We start from the raw sequence: 18,090 nt of genomic DNA, 5'->3' as shown, positions 1-18,090 counted from the left end.
ATATATTCAGGAATTAAGTTTTCCTCAATGTCTAAAATGTAAGAGTAAATAAGTACTTCTCAGTCATGAGGCAAACAGCAGCCTATTTGTTAAATTTACTGTTTAAATCACTATGAATAGCTCTCATATAATTCACAGTAGAATATTACTACATCTTTATGAATATATTTAGAAAGGCAAGATGCCATGGGGGAGAACTGCTCTACATTGAATGGTAAGGTCATCTTTTATTTTGTGAGACTTGTGCCAAACTGAAAGACAGCAATACAATGGGCCTCTTGATTATTTATAGGAAAAAATAAAATCAAGCCTCCCATTTCTAGATCATCATGTTATCATGAGAACTTGGTCTTTTTCTGAATAAAACAAGCATGATAGAACCATCTGTTATCCCATGAACACTGATTTTTCCCCTTGAGAAAAGAACATGGATCGAAGTGACTTCTATAACGTGGGTTCCACAACTCTCCCCAAAATGTAGTTCATATGTCCCTAAGACTGGCTTTCTAAAGGTCTGTTCAGAAGAGTTGCCTTGTCTCTGATTTTCATTTGCATCTCTTGCTTAGTTTTCACACTTCACCTTACCTGATCCAGATCACTTCCATCGCCAAGTAGCTTATTCTACACCCCTACCCAGTGATTGTGCTGAGTTAGAGACCCAATATCATGTGTGAGGAGATGGGATTTTCTGTTATTCTCAATAGATAACTTCAGCAAAAATCAGAAAAGCATGAAAAAAATCTTACAAGTTAAGTGAGGTTAATGGGTACTTACCCCAGTTGGGAGGCTTTCTGAAGAAAATAATGAAATAGTGGCTTAAACAATAAAGACATTTATTACCTTAGATGATATGAAGCCCATAGTAGGTATACTCCAGGTTTAATTCATCAGCTCAATAGCATCATCAAGGAGTCAGGTTTTCCTATATCCACTGGGTCATTTCATTGTGTTAGCTTTGTTTTTAAGCTGTCTCCTCTCTGGTTGCAAGATGGTTGCGGCAGGTCTAGTCATTACATTTGGACATGCTAATGTCCAGGGCAGTTGCCTCTTCCTTGTGTGTATCTTCCTCTCAGATTTTAAGAACGAAGTTTGTTAAGATTGTATTTAAAATTATTGGCATTTCTGTGCTGTCAGTCTGTTCCATCTTTACAAATGATCAACAGTATCTACTAAAAACAAAATGTCTATGTAAAACGATTTATTTTTGTAAAATTCATTGAATAGTTGCTGAGTGAGCCAGGGATTTTTAGGGTTGGGGTGGGGAGAAAGGTGTGAAACTAAAGGGCTTAAGTCTAGTAGGAACCTAAGTTTAGGTCTAGGAGTAAAAGTTTTGAACTAGGATTTCTTGGTCTCTTAATTTTTCTACCTCCTTACTTCTAAAAGATTTGTATTCTATAACTTGTCTTGGCTAAACTTACTTAAATCTCATAATTTCATTTAATCAATAACTACTGCACCACCTTCACAATATTCATTTTAAGCATTTCATTCACTGAATAGCACCTCCTTTCCTTCCAGTATATTTTACTGTGCAACTACAATATTCTTTTAACTCAATAAGATCTCCAATTCATTGACCCTATAAAGTGTTGACTGTTCATCACCCCATCATTTGTCTCTTTCTTAGAACTGAAAAACTTCCCAATTGCCCAGTAAATTGACCCTCAAATCTCACTGACCAGAACTGGGTCACGTGTTCTTTCTAACCAAAAAATGGCAAGAAAAATTTAGTTAGCATGATTAGTCTAAAACAATCAGGATTTGGCTCTTGCTGGTGTGTCTCAGTCCATTGATGCCAGCCAGCAAACTGAAAGGTGACTTGTTCGATTCCTGGTTACAGGCCAGGTTCACAGTTGGGGGACATGTGACAGGCAACTGATTGATGTTTCCTCACACATGATGTTTCTCTCCCTCTCTCCCCCTCTCTCTAAAAATAAATAAATAATAATTAAGGCAATCAGGATCTTTTCCTGAGGGATAGAGTGATCTTCCTGAGAAGTGAATGCATACACCTAGATTCAAGGAAAAAGGAAGAATAAACGTTGGATGGTTAATTATTAGTAACTGCTATAGTATTATGTGTAAAATTTATGCTTTTAGCTCCAGCTACAAGTGAGAGTTTTTGAAGTCACTGCTCATTTGTCAAGAACAGGGTAGGTATGAGGAAAAGAACACAAAAATAGCTACGTTTCCGTCAATCACATTCTAGAATTGTTTCTAGTAAATCCTTGTTGAATGACTTTAAGTAAAGCATCTAACCTCTGTCTCAATTTCCACATCCACAATATGATGTAAATATTGTGCTGTCATGGGACAGCTGTAAGTATCATTAATATGCTGTATAAATGCAAAGTAATACGATTTCCACATTTTAGCTACCCACACTGCCAATTCAGTTCCTTGTCATAGCACATGCCTGGGTTGCAGGTTTGGTCCCCATTCAGGGCACTTAGGAGAGGCAACTGATCAATGTTTCCCTCTCACATTGATGTTCTCTCCCTTTTTCTCCCTCCCTTTATTAGTTCTTTCCTGATAAAGAACAAATAGAAAAAGAACTTTCGATCTGAACGTTCTCCATTCTTTGGAATAGTAAAGGCACATTGATGACTTTAAACCCAGCTAGCTAATTGTCTTCAAGATCCAATAGCTCAAATAGATTTTTCAATTTTGGAATAGTCACTTTTCAGAAAAAAAAAAGATGTTTAAACACAATTGCTTTTTTCTATGCTTGCTCTTAAGAAATACAGGGGAGAGGAGGAATTTTTACCAGGATTTGGAACCCCTTATCTATCTTTGTGATGGGAAAACAGTGTATTTTGAATAAAGGGGACTTCTGGAGGAAATTATGTTTCTGAGCAACAATGCTGGCTTGTGTAGGAAAATCATTATAGAACAGGGTTAGAAGCGAATAGCTACAGTTTATCACTATTAAATGTGAAGAGCATAGTGTAGAAAAAAATACTGATAATTTAAACTTAGCATAATTTTGTAATTTGTTGGATTTAGAACCAACATTTGATGAGAAGGAAGAATTCCCAGTATCAAAATCCTAGGATGTGGCAGGCCACTAGAAGAGAAATTTTGTTACTACAAAATAACTCCCTTAGCAGGGTATAATGGAGAAGGTAAAACAGCAGGCCACCTCCATTGCTGTGGTGTGTTCAGTGAAGTTCTATTCACAAATTGAAACACAATTTAAACAACTCAGCTTAGCTTTGATATACTGGGGAACAACGTAGTGGTTAGCTGTCAGTGATGGTGTGGTTCCTTTTGAGCAAAGGTAACTTGTAGTCTGCGGAGCCTGTGATCTATGCAGCCTCCATATTTAAGCAAGGTTGAAGGGGCTGCTGTTGAATGAAACATGGATCATTCCAGCCCTGTCCATGTACATGGATTGCTCTTCTGTTGGCTTCTTCTACTGCAATAATAAAAAGTACTAAATCAATAACTGGCAAAGAAGAGATGAAACATTAGGGCGGTAAGATACTAGATTAAAACCTTCTTGGTACAAACTTAGCTGCTTAATGTAGCTGTGAGATAATAGATATCTATGAAAAACTGGCTGTCAGTTTACTTGATTAAAGGAGAAGCGATAGTAAGAAATACTCCAGTGCTGCTTTAAAGTAACTGATATTTACTGGGGGGCTAGGAACTACACAAATTCTTTATTTAAAATGTCTAATTTAATCCTCTTAACAATCCTATGGCTTAGGTATTATCCCCAGTCTACAGAAGAAAACAAATTGAGGCAAAAGAGTTTAACTTGCTCAAGACCTCACAACTATCAAGTGATGGAGCTTGAATTCAGTACTAGAAAGTCTAACTTCAGAAACCAAGTTCTTAATATTTTCTGTGTTTACACAGACAGCCTACCCATTTCCCCACAGAATTTAGCCTTTTTCCGTTATTGTTTCTTCACCAGAAAACTATGTCTTCATTTTTATTTTTTAAGATGTTGTTTTTTTGTTTGTTGTTGTTATTTTTTAAAATATTTTATTCATCTATTTTTAAAGAGAGGGGAATGGAGGGAGAAAGAGAAGGAGAGAAACATCGATGTGAGTATGCCTTTTGTGTATCCCCAACTGGGGACTTGGCCTGCAACCCAGGCATGTGCCCTGACTGGGAATCGAATTAATGACTCTTCGGGTTGCAGGCCCACACTCAATCCACTGAGCCACACCAGCCAGGGCAGAAAGCCATCTTTTTAAATAACCTCTTTAAAAGTATAGTAGATGGTTATAAGTTAAAATACTATATATGACATCATGCAATCTTAAAACAGAATGCCTATTTTAGAAGTCCTATGAATAATTTGGCAAAAATAAACTACCCTATTTTTTAATGTGGTGAATTGAATTTTTAAAAAATTCTACTTAAGACAAATTAAAATAATATAGAACAACAGATTTCAACATTTTCTTTTCCACTCTGATAGACACAACAGAATCAAGTATTCCATTCTCAGATATTTAGAGATAACCATCCAACTTTTAACTTGTTTCCTATTCTTCTTAAATCCTTTCCCATTACTTTCCCATTTCTCTCAGTTGAAAACTTAGGCCATTTCCAAATTCTATAAGGTTTAGCTCTCATTCCCCCATCTCTCCAGGCAATTTTTCCTACTGGTTCGCTGTGGAAACTGAGGTTACCAGGCTTAAAATCCATTCATTCTCTCCTGCTGGACTAACAAATTGACCCGCATATGCATCCATCTTTCCAATTTCTTCTCAGAAGGTAAGGTCTCCTCCCTTTCTGGTTCAAACCAAACTCTCTTGTCGGTGCTCTTGGTTCCATCCTGCCCCCCAACTCTTTAAGGAATTTGAACCATTAATTTTCCAGCATCATCTTTTGTGCTGTTGTAGGTTTGCCAAATACATCGCTACCATGCCCACGAAGTTCTGAGGGAAGGCTATCCACCCATGGTCTGCAAAGGGGCAGTTGTGTTGTGTTTTATACCATGTAAATTCCTGTGTACTAACTGATTGGACATTGTGAGCACCTGTTGCAAAGGGCAGCCAATTTAAAGGCTGGATAACATATTAACACATGTTCAGGGCATGAAAAGATAAGCAGGGCCAGTAACCTTCTTAAAAATTTTCAAAAGTGCTCACTGTTTTTAAGAATGAGACCCATCTTTAAGTGAGATGAGTGAATTTTTTATTAAAAGTTTTGAAACGATCTTTTATGCATCTCATCTGTGAATGTCATTGACTTTAATGTGAAAGTTTATAGTTTCTAGAGAGCTAAGCATGTTAATATTGGAATGATGTTCAACATTATTAGTGACAAAAATATCACTCACAGCAGCCTATTATATGGTAAATATGAAATATTAACCTCCTATGTAGGTTCCAATTTTCCTCATTTTCAGATAAAGAAACTAAAACTAGAAGGACTTGGGTAACTTTCTACGGTCATTCAATTAATGTGTGGCTGAGCTTAGAGTCTGGATCCAAAGCTTAAGTATTCTTTGTCCTCTTTATACTGTATCTGACTTTTTCCTAGAGAAAAACATCAATTTAATGTTATCATTTGTCATCTTGGCTTGACATCAAAATAATTGGAGTTTATTTACATAAGTACATAAACAGCATAAAATTAACAGTTGAGTGATTAAAGGAAGAATAAAATCAAGTTAGGGGCAAATTTAGTGTATAAGAATGCATGCCATAGGTTTTGTAAGTAGTTAGGGTCTGTAGGATTGCTTCACTAAGGAGCGATGCCTTTAGGATGACTTGGATAGCTTCTTCAATGGTTAACATTTAGAGGTACACCTCTCTAGATGAGAGACACTTGAGAAAAACAGTAAAGATGGAGATAACTTACCAAGAGCAATTTAACAGTGTCTTTGAAAGGTAAAACACACTTATAAAAACATAGCCCAAATTTCCTTAAATTTAGGTCACTCTATAACTTCTTTAATACCTAATTCTTTTTCCAAATAGCCTATAAACTGGGGTTCAAGTGGAGAAACCAAGGTATTGTTCAGAGTTATGATGTGAGGGGAGTGCCAAAGATTGAGCAATACCTTATGAAAAGCCTAGCTGCTAATTTGAGTATGTTATTACATGGGCGTAATTTGGAGTTGGAGTGGTTGGTCAATAGCATGTTTGCTTCACATAGCAAATTAACTCATATTTAATAATGAAGTAAATCTGTTGGGCCATGACTCAATGCACCCAAGTTGTTGATTGCTATGTCTTGCTCTCTAAGCCTTTAGTATCAACAAGCACAATACTTCTGCGGTACAGACTCACTGAAGTCAGCTTTGCTAGTCTGGGTCAAGAGACTACCAAAGGCTCAGGAATTAAATTTCCTGGAGAAATGAGCTTCTTTCCAAATTCTTCTCTACCTTGTATACTGTTTATTTTCAAACACTAATGGGCAAAGCACCTTGGACTTCAGAAGGCATGCTGGAGCAGAGCCCAGGGATCTGCATTTCCAGCAACTGCCTCGGATGAATTTGACCTCGATGATTTCAGACTGTACTTTGGAAAACAGAGTAAAACGGGTAAGGATGGTGATACAAGAGTTAGCTGTTAAAAAGTGTCCGTTCTGGCCGATTTGGAGGGTAAGGCTTACTCCGGGCTTATTCACACCTCAGAACATAAAAAAAGCGGGGGCGTCGTTGCGTCAGTCCCTGAAACGCCTGTTCTGAGGAAACTCGCCCACGCGCCGGGCCAGTCCGCGCCGGCTCCACCTAAAGCACAAGTCTCCAAGGTTCTTTCGCGGTTTCTGCGGGCTTCACATGAACCACAGGTTTACGACTCCTCGGAGATTCCCGCCAGCACCTACCGTCCTCCAACCACAACGCGATCCTTATAGCGAGTCCGGGGGCAGAGGCCGGAAGCGGTCTACACGCCCGCCCCCCGCCTGCCGGAGCCGGAAATGGGCGACTACAGCCTGTGCGTCGCCCTTCGCGGGCTGCTCCGCATGATGCCCTACGGCGCCAGAAGCCTCCTCAGGGATTCCTTAGCACCTGCCGCGGTCCTGGCGGTGGCTCTGCTCTCGTCGCTTTCACGCAGCTCCCTACTGGAGCCGGAGGACCCTGTGGCCTCGGCACTCAGCCCCTACTTCGGCACCAAAACTCGCTACGAGGATGCCAATCCCGGACTGCTGCCGGACTCCGAGGCGCCGCGGCGGGACCCGGAGCTGCTGGAGGACACCTGCACCCCTGTGCAGCTGGTCGCCCTCATCCGCCACGGCACCCGCTACCCGACGGCCAAACAAATCCGCAAGCTGCGGCAGCTGCACGGGCTGCTGCAGGCCCGCGGGCTCGGGGAGGAGCAGGCCGACGCCGCCGGCGGCCGAGGCCTTGGCGCAGTGCTGGCCGACTGGCCGTTGTGGTACGCGGACTGGATGGACGGGCAGCTGGTGGAGAAAGGGCGGCAAGACATGCGGCAGCTAGCGCTGCGCCTGGCTTCCCTCTTCCCGTCGCTTTTCAGCCGCGAGAACTACGGCCGCCTGCAGCTCGTCACCAGCTCTAAGCACCGCTGCGTGGAGAGTAGCGCCGCCTTCCTGAAGGGGCTGTGGCAGCACTATCACCCCGGGGAGCCGCCGCCCGACGTCGCAGGTGACCACCCGGCTAGGACCCTGCCTCCGTCCTCTTCCCACCCCCGCCTAAATCCACCCGCCCCCCAGACCCGGGACTTCCTTTCACTTCCCTCTGTCCCCGTCCCCAGTCTCTCGGACCCCCATCCCATGTTATGGTCTGAACTTGGCTATCTCGTTTCTCCTCATACATACAATTATTTCCTCATTTCTCGGGTATGAATTTAGCACCTTAAATGTGCAGGACGTTGTAGTAGACATTGGGGGACTCACTAAGGAAAGAGACACACAAGGGCGCTTTTGGATCATCCATTCGCAAATCGAAGTGCCCCCCCCCCGCCCCCAGCAACAAACCCTTCCTTCCGCCCTCGCTTTGCTTCTGATATTATTTGGATCTTTCTTTATTCCTTCCTTCCTTCTTCCTTCTCCTTCTCCTTCTTCTCCCTTCTCCCTTCTTTCTTCTTCTTTTTGTGTGTGTGTGTTACTTTTCAACTTTCAGACGTTAGTTATGACCTACCTCCTATTTTGGAAAGCTAACTTTCAAATTTTTTCTCTGTTTGTTCTTATGTACGCATCTACTATAGAGTGACCTTCGTTTTAGCTGTGGTCCATAGTAACACGCAGTACTTATTACTTATTCTTTTGCAAAATTTGTGACATTCTCTAATGGGGCCCTAATTTAAAGTGGAGCAGCCGAGCCCACGAATATGCCTTGTGGGCTAGGGGAAGACCCAGAATCCCAGGTTTTCTGTTTCCTGGAACGGTGCTTTTTTTTTCCACTCAGAAAATGTTCAGTAGACACGGTTAAGACTAATAAACACTTAATACCTGCTGTGTGCCAGGCATGCTTTACATTTATTTCACTAAATCCTTACAACAGCTCTCTGAGGTTGATAGTGTTTTTCTCCGACCTAACAGACGAAGAAATTGAGAAACAAACACTAAATAATTTTTCTGAGTCCATATAGCTAGGTATGGACCCAGGAAATGGGATTAGTCTCTTAACCATTGCACTATGTAGCTTCCGTTTGTCTGTAACTTAAGGATAAGAATAAAAAACAACATTTTTGTGCCATAGGGATGATGGAGTGTTAATACTTTCTTCATCAATTTTAAGGTCAGAGTTGAGATGAGACATCATTTAGTTTCAAAGCCCAAGTGAAAAATGAAGTAGACAGGTTTGTCATTTCTCCAGTAACATCCTTCTTTAAGCAGTTGGGCCATCTCCACCGGTTCTTCATGGATCGTGTGTCATGTTATTACTCTGTGGGTAATTCATTTGGCTGACTTGGAATTATTCACTTGTTGAATTGTGCTTTTTAGTTATAGCTAGTCTTTTTCTATTAATATGAGTGAAAATTCTCCACAAATCTGTTAAATTAACTAAATGTTGAAATTAGAATATACTTTAGTACAGCACCGTATATACAGGGTGAGGCAAAAGTAGGTTTACAGTTGTTTGTATGGAAAATAACACAATAATTAATAATAATACAAGAATAAACTTTAGCGTACTCACAACTATAAACCTCCTTTGTCCCACACTGTATAGTGTATGCAAAAAGGGCCATTGGACCTCATAGGTGGCATTGTAGCGATTGACCCTGGCCTCAAAGTACAAAGCCAGGGATCGGAATACAGTATTCCCTCAGTTTTCACGGGTATTATGTTCTAGTCCCCCACCCCCCATAGGTGGAAATCCGCAAAGTAGGAACCTTACATTTATTTTAGTATTTATATATATTTTAAGGCTTTATAAACCCTTCCCACACACTTATAAACCGTTCCCAGTCCCTTATTAACCTTATAGCGAAAAATCCGCGATAAATAATTATAATATTTTTAAAAATCCTGCGATACAGTGAGGCCATGATAAGTGAACCGTGATATAGAGAGGGACTACTGTAGTTCAAAATAAGCCCACCCCTCACCATTTTCAGTCTCAGATTAAACCTCTTTGTCTAGCTACTTCATTATTTTTTACAGCCAGTTGTTTTGCCTGTTGTGTACATCTGGGCTTTTGAGGGAGGACACACAATTAGATTTTGTATTCTTACAGATACAGAACAATGCTTTTGTTTCTGTTTAAAGAGCAGCAGTAATTAGTTGATGGCAAGGATGAAATATCCAGATCCACTTGGGAGGTTGTATTTTGAGGCCACAAGAAGATGACAGAGCCCTTACTTTCCTAGTTAAGATGCTTTCTTAACAACTGTAATCCAACATGCAATTAAAGTGGGCAGAATTATCCATTTCAGGATCTCCTGAAATGGATGCAGACAGATAAATGTATATATATTTCCCTATACATATCTAAAGCAAAACAGTGTAACTACATTTAATTTTCTCATTTTATATATAGAAATAATGTACTTGGTTTTCTTTTCATGGTAAATTGTTGGAGAAATGATTGAAATTGTTTTGAATATGATTCTGAAAAAACTTAAAAGGTACCCCAGTAGTTTAAGCATGGATATGAATGCTATTTCAGTACATATTAGTTGCCAAATTGGGGAAATAATATAACTTATCAAATTCTTTGGGAGCTTCAGTTAGAAAACAAACGAAATCAGAAGCACGTAGCACAATGAAAAACAAAAGCATTAATGTATTTTGTGCTGTTGTCAGTGGTTTTTGCCCAAGCACGTGTGGCCTTTTGTAAAGTAAACAGGGTTGAGAAAATTAATTGAGACAATAGAATACTCTATTTAGACTTCGGCTTAGAATAGAAAAACAGATTCTATCTGTTGGATTGTCTCTCACCTTGTAATTGGAAATTTTCCTAAATTTTAGTTTGTTTTTCAAGTTTCCTATATGTAACATAAACGGTACTTACATAACACAGTTTCTTTTTTTTATGACTTTTATGTCTTAATTATATTTGCTTTCTTTAAGAAAACATTGCTTTAAGTTACTTTTATTTTATTGTGTAGTGTTGCTCTAACACATTTTATCTTTGATACTTTGTTTCTTTAGTCTTTTCTAGCATATACTCTCATGAATTACTATTACAAATGGGGAATAGTTTTTTCCTGTCTTTCCTGAGTAGTATGTGCTTGAATAATAGGTTTTTAGTGTTCCTTTTCAAACTTGAAACAAAATTTTTAATTATTTGAAATTGTCACTTATGTCAGTCCTCTATATACATAGAGAGAGATGTATATTTATCTTTCTTTTTCAGACATGGAATGTGGACCTCCAAGAATTAATGATAAACTAATGAGGTTCTTCGATCATTGTGATAAGTTTTTAACTGAAGTAGAAAGGAATGATACGGCTCTTTATCATGTAGAAGCCTTCAAAACTGGACCAGAAATGCAGAACATTTTTAAAAAAGTTGCAGCTACTTTGCAAGTGCCAGTCAGCAATTTAAATGCAGGTAATGTGTCTATTATATTTCATCTGAATTCTGAAATAGTTTAAATGGCTTTTGAATTCTGAAAATGAAAAAATATGGAAGTATAAAATTATTCCTTTTGATTATTCCAATTGATTTTACATTAAGGAAATAATATGTTTTGGGTCAAGAAAATTGTACACTTCATGCTTACTGTTTTTTAGATTCAAATTGTTCTTGGAGTTTTATGTAAATTAATGTTCAAGATTCTTGCTATATCATGGAATTCTTTTGAGGGCAGAAGTATATAAAGCTTCAGCTCTCAGCATTATTTGTGAAACAGATTATCTTTTCTGTGTTATCTCCTCAAAGTGACACAAATGGAAGGTCAGATAAATTTAGCTTTTGAAGTAGTTCAGAACATGTAGTTATAATGTTTTGAAAGGGATAGGTTTTAGAAAGTGAAAGGCAGAGTAGTGTGGTTTTATTTGTTTATGTATTTTTTGAGTCTTCAAGCCTGGAGATGCTGAGAAAATGAGCAGTTGTGTCTGTCATAAGGTTTTGCAGAGGAGATGGACCGATTGCAGTTTACATGTAACCTAGGACACTTTCGAGGGTGAAAGTGACATTAATAATTATACTGGGAAAGCAGGATGTATGGTCACCTAGAAATGGGAAGTTAAAAAATAATAAAGTTATTTTCTATTTTTTAGGAATTTATAATGCATAGAGCAAGTGTTGACAAATATGCATACAAAAATTGTGGATTTCATTATATTGTGAATAAATTTCCGAAAGACTAGAAGTAGGAGATGTTGGTGGGGGGGAGGGTGGAAACATAGACCGCAATCTGTCATTCATGGAGCCTGAATGCCTTAAAGGATCAAAAAAGTGAAAATGCCTAGACTAGCTTTTAAAATTGATTTTTTTCTTTTTCCCTGAACTGGTTGTACATTCGGGTCACCTGCCGATCTTTAAAAATTATTTATTACATTAGGAAACAACTCAAGCATATAAATAATAATAAAAGCTAATATAATGAATGTTGGTATACCCACAACTTAGTTGTATCAAATTTTAACATTATGCTTCAGTTAGTTGCTTTAAATATATTGAGGTCTTTTGGTACCTCTTCAGGATCTCACTCATCTCCTTTTTTTCCCCATAGGTAACCATTGTTATGAACTGAGCATTTAAATCATTCCATGCCAGTTTTTATATTTATGTTTATCTTTCTTTACATAAATGGGATATATTTTGCACATTTTTAAATATTTAAGAATGGTATTGATTTCAGTCTGAGATTTAATTTGAATTCAACTTTGTGTTTTTGATTTAATGTGTATAAGTCTAGTACTATATTTTAAATTTATGTACAGAATTTGATAACTATACCAATATCTAGTCATTATTCTTTTAGTGGGCATTTAGATTGTTGAAGAAGGTTTTTTAAAAAAAACTATCTTCAGTCTCTAAATGAACAAGGATTATCTGTGTTTTAATGATGAGGTAATTGAAAGCAACTTCTTTTGGAGGTAATATAACTAGTGGTTAAAATGATGGGTTCTGAAATTGGACTATTTGTATTTAAATCTTGACTCTGTAATACTAATTGACTAATTCTGTGATCTTTGGCAAATTCCTTAATATCTCTTTGCCAAAGTTTCTTTCTCTGTAAAATGGGTATAGGAATTATACCTGCCTTTAGAATTATTGTAAGCATTATGTGAGATTAATTTTTTAATATATTTTATTGATTATGCTATTATAGTTGTCCCAATTGTTCTCCCTTTGCCCCCATCCACCTGGTATTCCCCCATTCCCTCTAGCAGTCACCCCTCACTTAGTTCATGTCCATGGGTCATGCATATAATTCTTTGGCTACTCCATTTCCTATACTGTTCTTAACATTCCCCTGTCTATTCTGTACCTACCGATTTGTACTTCTTAATCCCTGCACCTTTTCCCCAATTTTCTCCCTTTCCCCTCCCAACTGATAACACTCGGAATGATCTCCATATCTATAATCCTGTCTCTGTTTTGCTTGTTTGCTTAGTTTGTTTTTTAGATTCAGTTGTTCATAGTTGTGAATTTATTGCCATTTTAATGTCCATAGTTTTGATCTTCTTTTTCTTAAATAAATCCCTTCGACATTTCATATAATAATGGCTTGGTGATGATGAACTCCTTTAGCTTTACCTTGTCTGGAAAGCACTTTATCTGCCCTTCCCTTCTAAATGATAGCTTTGCTGGATAGAGTAATTTAGGTCATGAGTCCTTGCTTTTCATCACGTTGAATACTTCTTGCCCCAGTCTCTTCTAGCCTGCAAAGTTTCTGTTGAGAAATCAGCTTCCTTGTGTTTGTTTCTGTGTATTAGGTAGAGCGCCTTTGATTTCCTGTCTTAGTAGTGTGGCCTATTGTAGAGAAGTGCGCTGGTAAGTTGTCAGGTAATTGCCAGGGTGGGGCAACCTGTGTCACTGCTCTGTGGCTCTGTGTAGGGGAGGGCTCAGAGAGTGGACTGTGCCACTGCCTGTCCTCTGTAGTTTTGTCTGGGAGGAAGCAGTCTCCCAGCACTTGTCCTGATGCCAGTCACTTCGATTTCCCCCAGTATGCCGCTGGTGCCATTCCAGCTGTTGCCCTGGTACTGAATCCCGGAAGGAGTGAGTCTGTTTAAGTCCTAAGTATGTTGCTGGTCCTTTAAGAGGAGACTCCTGAAAATCACAAAGTTTCTTTCACCACCCCAACCCCGACTGGTTTTTGCAGCCAGAAGTTAAGGTGCCTTATCCCCTGGCACCAGAACCCTGGGCTGGGTGGTCTGGTGTGGGGCTGGGATTCCTCACTCCTGAGCTATCCCTCCCGATTTTTATCCACCACACCTGGGTGTAGGACTGTCTCTGCACCTCTGCTCCTCCTGCCCATATGGATGAATGTGGCTTCTTTAATTCCTTGGTTGTCAGACTTCCGTATAGTTTGATTTTCTGACAATTCTGGGTTATATTTGTTTGGTAGTCTAGTTGTAATTTTTGTTGTGGTTGTGTAAGGAGTTGAGTTGTGTTTATGTACACCTCCATCTTTACTGGAAGTTGAGATTAATTTTTGAAAAGCATTTGTACAGTACGTGGCACACAGTAACTACTCAAAGATATCTTAGCTATTTAAATACTTTTTTTTTTTTGCATAGAGAGATGATGCTGCATGTATTTTCGTAAATTTAGCAGTCAATATATCTCACTCTTTTAAATTCTGTGTTGTTTCATAGGATATATGATTTAATTTCAAGGTCAGTGCTAATTAAAAACTTAAATACTTAACCCATCATCAAATTTTACTGGTGGGAGGAGCTACAGTCCAGATTCTTTTTCTAGGAAGTCATTTTCCTACTGAGGTTTTCTTAGTTTCTAACTCTTTCAGCTGACACTACAGTGAGCATTCTTATGGCCTGGATTTTGCACTTAAGAGTTTATAAGATAAATAACTGTAGGTGGAATTGTTGGATTAAGGAACATCAATATTTTATATCTTGACATAAACTTCCAGATTGTTCTTTGAAAATGTAGAAAAATTTGTATCAGTAATATATGAGAATGCTCATTTTCTCTTATTTCATTCAGTAGTAGATACTGTTAGTCATTTTGACTTCTGCCAATTTGATTAGTGAAAAATGCTATCTAGCTTTAATTTGTATTTCTTTGATTAGTTGTGAAGGTGAACATCTTTTTGTGTTTATTAGCTATTTTTATTCCTTCTGAAAATTGTCTCTTTATACCTTGTCCATTTTCTATTGGGTTATTTTTATGTTTGTCTTATTGATCATAGGAGCCTTTTATATGTTATCAGTATATTAATTACAATATATATCCTTTAATTTTGATTGACAAAGGATAAATCCTTTGCCTATTGTATTTTTCTAACATTTTCTCTTAACTTTTTATCTTTTTTTCCAGAAAAGGATATGTGTGTGTGTGTGTATAAATATATATATATATATATATGTGTATGTATGTATTTTTTTTTTAATTAAGTAACCACAAATAGGGGACTCAGGCTGGGACAAATAATGGGTACCTCCTCCCTTATAGAACGGGGAAAATGTGGCCCTGCACTCTCAGCGGTCAACACAGCCCCAGCTGCTCGCTCTGCTACTGCATCCTAGGGGCAGGGCCCCACCTTCCATGGTGCTGGGGTAGTCAGCTCTCAACCTGCTTGGCCCCAGCCCCTTCCCAAGAGCATCTTGGAGGGGAGTGTGGGCAGTACAGGAGACAGTAAGGATGAACCTTTGATGCTGGTCGCAGCATCAGTGACAGATGTCTAAGAATAAAACGAACAAAAAAACATGACCGTCCAGAGGTGGTTTGTGAACAGAGGAAATATTGAACGAGAACCTTGAGGGGGTGGAAATACTGGGGTGGGGTGGACAAGGCTAGCTCCTTAGTAGTGCCCCATGTGAAGAAAGGGCAATTTTGAGGCCTAGAGTGGAAGTAGGCTCACACCCCTCCACCTTCCTTCCTCTGCCCCAAGGGTGGCTGTCCAACCTAGTGCAAGGTCTAGGCAAGGCAGAGAAGAAACTAAAGTGGGTGTCAGCTGCTTCTGGTGAAACACAGGTTGGCCCAGGCATCTTGAGAGAGAGAGAGCTTGGACCTCTAAAGGCAAGGGGAGCCCTCTTAGGCCCCCCAAAAGGAAGCAAGAGGTAAAAGTGGGAAAGAAAGGATCCCACACCCAAACCAGGAGACAGCATGTCCCCACCACTGAGGAAGCAGGAATGCAGCAGCAAGTGTAGAGTGTGGCTATGTGAAAAGTAAGTTTCGACCAAGGGGGGCAAGTGAATGCATGTGGGTCGGTGAAAGGGGTCCCTGGGAACCCAGACCAAAGAAAAACAGCTCCCCACTTGGGCCACTGGGCCCTGCAGCAGTTGGTGTGCTGTGTAGTGTGCTGGTGCTGGCAAGTACAGGGCAGGGTGGTGACTGTGGGCCTAGTGGGTAGTTGGGGTCAGTGGGAGCAAAGCTATTCAGTCTCAGAAGGAAAGTGCTTCTGGGGGCCCTCACTGAATTTCCTCCGAGGATTCCTGCAAGATGCCCTCTTCTTCCTTCTCCAGTTTTTGAGTCTGCCCCTTTGTTTCTTCCCTGGAGTCATGGTCATTTTCCAGGCCTTGGCAGCGCCCTTGTTTTTGTTCCTCTTTGGTTGGCCTCAAGATTTCTTAGGTTTTGATACTTTGCTGGACTCCTTTGAAGGCTGCTTGTGAGGCCTGCTCTGGCATCGCTTCTCAGTGCTGTCTTTCCTGCTTGGAGGCCAAGGGTTGGCTTGACTTGGAGCTCAACTCACTCATATTCTCTCTACAGAGCAGGTGGAGGAGTGATGACTGAGGTTTGCGAGCTCAGCTGGCCCCTGCCAGCGGTGAGTGCTCCAGACTGCTGGGAGTGACGGTCCTGGGCCCTGAAGACCCAGCTGGCTCCACCACAGCGGGTAGCAAGTGCGGATACCTTAGTGGAGCAGCGCCAGTGCCGGAAGTAGCCCAAGAGCCGGAGTCCTAGTTAGAGGAGCGTGGGCCGGCTCCGGGGCACTTTTAAAAAGCTGTGGCTTATCTTTTATGTCTATTTCTGGTGCCTTTGATTGTACAGAAGTTTACATCTCTTATATAGCCATGGTTGTCTTTTCATTATGGCTTCTGAGTATTGTGTTTTGCCTAGGAATTCTCTCTTACAACGAGATTATTATATTTTCCTATGTCTTCGTTTACTTATTTTATTTTTTAATGTTTAAATCTCTTAATTCACATGAAAATTTTTTAAATTTTTATTTATTGTTTTTCTATTACAGTTGTCCCACTTTTTCCCCCATTGCTCCTCCCCCACCTAGCCCACCCCTTCTCCCACAGTCAGTCCCCACCTAGCTGTACATGTCCATGGGTCACCCATACTAGTTCTTTTCCTAAACCTTTCCCCTACTTAACCCCTTTTCCATCCTCTACCGCCCCAACCCCCGTAACTGTCAGGCTGTTCCTTCTTTACCTGCCTCTAACTCAATTTAGCTCGTTTGTTTGTGTTGTTCATTAGTTTTCTGTATTAGCTGATAGGGTATTTTTCTTTCATTGCCTGGCTTATTTCGCTAAGCATAATTCTCTCTAGTTCCATCCATATTATCGCAAACCATAGGAGTTCCTTTTTTCTTTCTGCTGCGTAGTATTCCATTGTGTAAATGTACAACAGTGTTTTGATCCACTCATCTACAGATGGGCACTTAGGCTGTTTCCAGCATTTGGCTATTGTAAATAGTGCTGCTATGAACATAGGGGTGCATAGGTTGTTTTGAATTAGTGTTTCAGGATTCTTCAGGCATAATCCTAGCAGTGGAATCGCTGCTTCAAAAGGCAGTTCCATTTTTAGTTTTTTAAAGAAATTCCATACTGTTTCCATAGTGGCTGCACCAGTCTGCATTCCCACCTACAGTGCACTGGGGTTCCCTTTTCTCCACATCCTTGTCAGCACTTAGTTGGTTGATTAGTTGATGATGGCCATTCTGACCGGTGTAAAGTGGTATCTCATTGTGGTTTTTATTTGCATCTCTCTGATGGCTAGTGATGTTGAGCATTATTTCATATGCCTATGGATCATCTGTATATCATCCTTGGAGAAGTGTTTGTTCAGGTCCTTAGCCCATTTTTTAGTTGGGTTTTCTGTCTTCTTCTTGTTGAGATCTATAAGTTCTTTATATATTTTGGAGATCAATCCCTTGTCTGAGGTATCATTGGCAAGTACGTTTTCCCATATGGTTGGTTCTTTTTTCATGTTGCTGATGTTTTCTTTTGCTGAGCAGAAACTCTTTAGTTTGATGTAGTCCCATTTGTTTATTTTTTCCTTTATTTCCCTTGCCTTAGGAGATGTAGCGGTGAAAATATTGCTACATGGGATATCTGAAATTTTCATGCCTAGTTATCCTGTAGGACTTTTGTGCTGTCACGGCTTACACTTAAGTATTTGGTCCAACTTGAGGTTATTCTGGTGTATGGTGTAAGTTGGTGGTCTAATTTTATTTTTTTTTTGCACGACCCTGTCCAATTCTCCTAGCACCGTTTGTTGAAGAGGGTCTTCTTACTCTATTTTGTGTTCCTTCCCCCTTTGTTATATATTAGTTGACCATATAGACCTGGGTTTATTTCTGGACTCTCTTTTCTCTTCCATTGGCCTATGCCTGTTCTTATGCCAGT

The 18,090-nt window shown here is 39.7% G+C and overlaps 1 protein-coding gene across 2 annotated transcripts in view; it reads left to right on the top strand.

Annotated features, from left to right (window-relative positions):
* The first annotated feature begins 6,622 nt into the window (after window positions 1-6,622).
* MINPP1 (multiple inositol-polyphosphate phosphatase 1) overlaps window positions 6,623-18,090 on the top strand; it is a 48,044-nt gene continuing 36,576 nt past the window's right edge. Inside the window, exons 1-2 of one of the 2 annotated variants that reach the window (XM_090278029.1) lie at window positions 6,623-7,573; window positions 10,733-10,930. In XM_090278029.1, the coding sequence (XP_090134155.1) occupies window positions 6,889-7,573; window positions 10,733-10,930 (883 nt within the window). In that variant the 5' untranslated portion in view covers window positions 6,623-6,888. The remainder of the gene's footprint in view (window positions 7,574-10,732; window positions 10,931-18,090) is intronic. The other variant, XM_090278028.1, reaches the window with a different exon arrangement.

This window comes from Furipterus horrens, unplaced genomic scaffold, assembly GCF_987537825.1.
Source record: "Furipterus horrens unplaced genomic scaffold, mFurHor1.1.pri manual_scaffold_5, whole genome shotgun sequence".
NCBI classification, from domain to species: domain Eukaryota; kingdom Metazoa; phylum Chordata; class Mammalia; order Chiroptera; family Furipteridae; genus Furipterus; species Furipterus horrens.
Note: the sequence above shows the minus strand (reverse complement) of the source record. Positions and strands in the feature narration are given on the sequence as shown.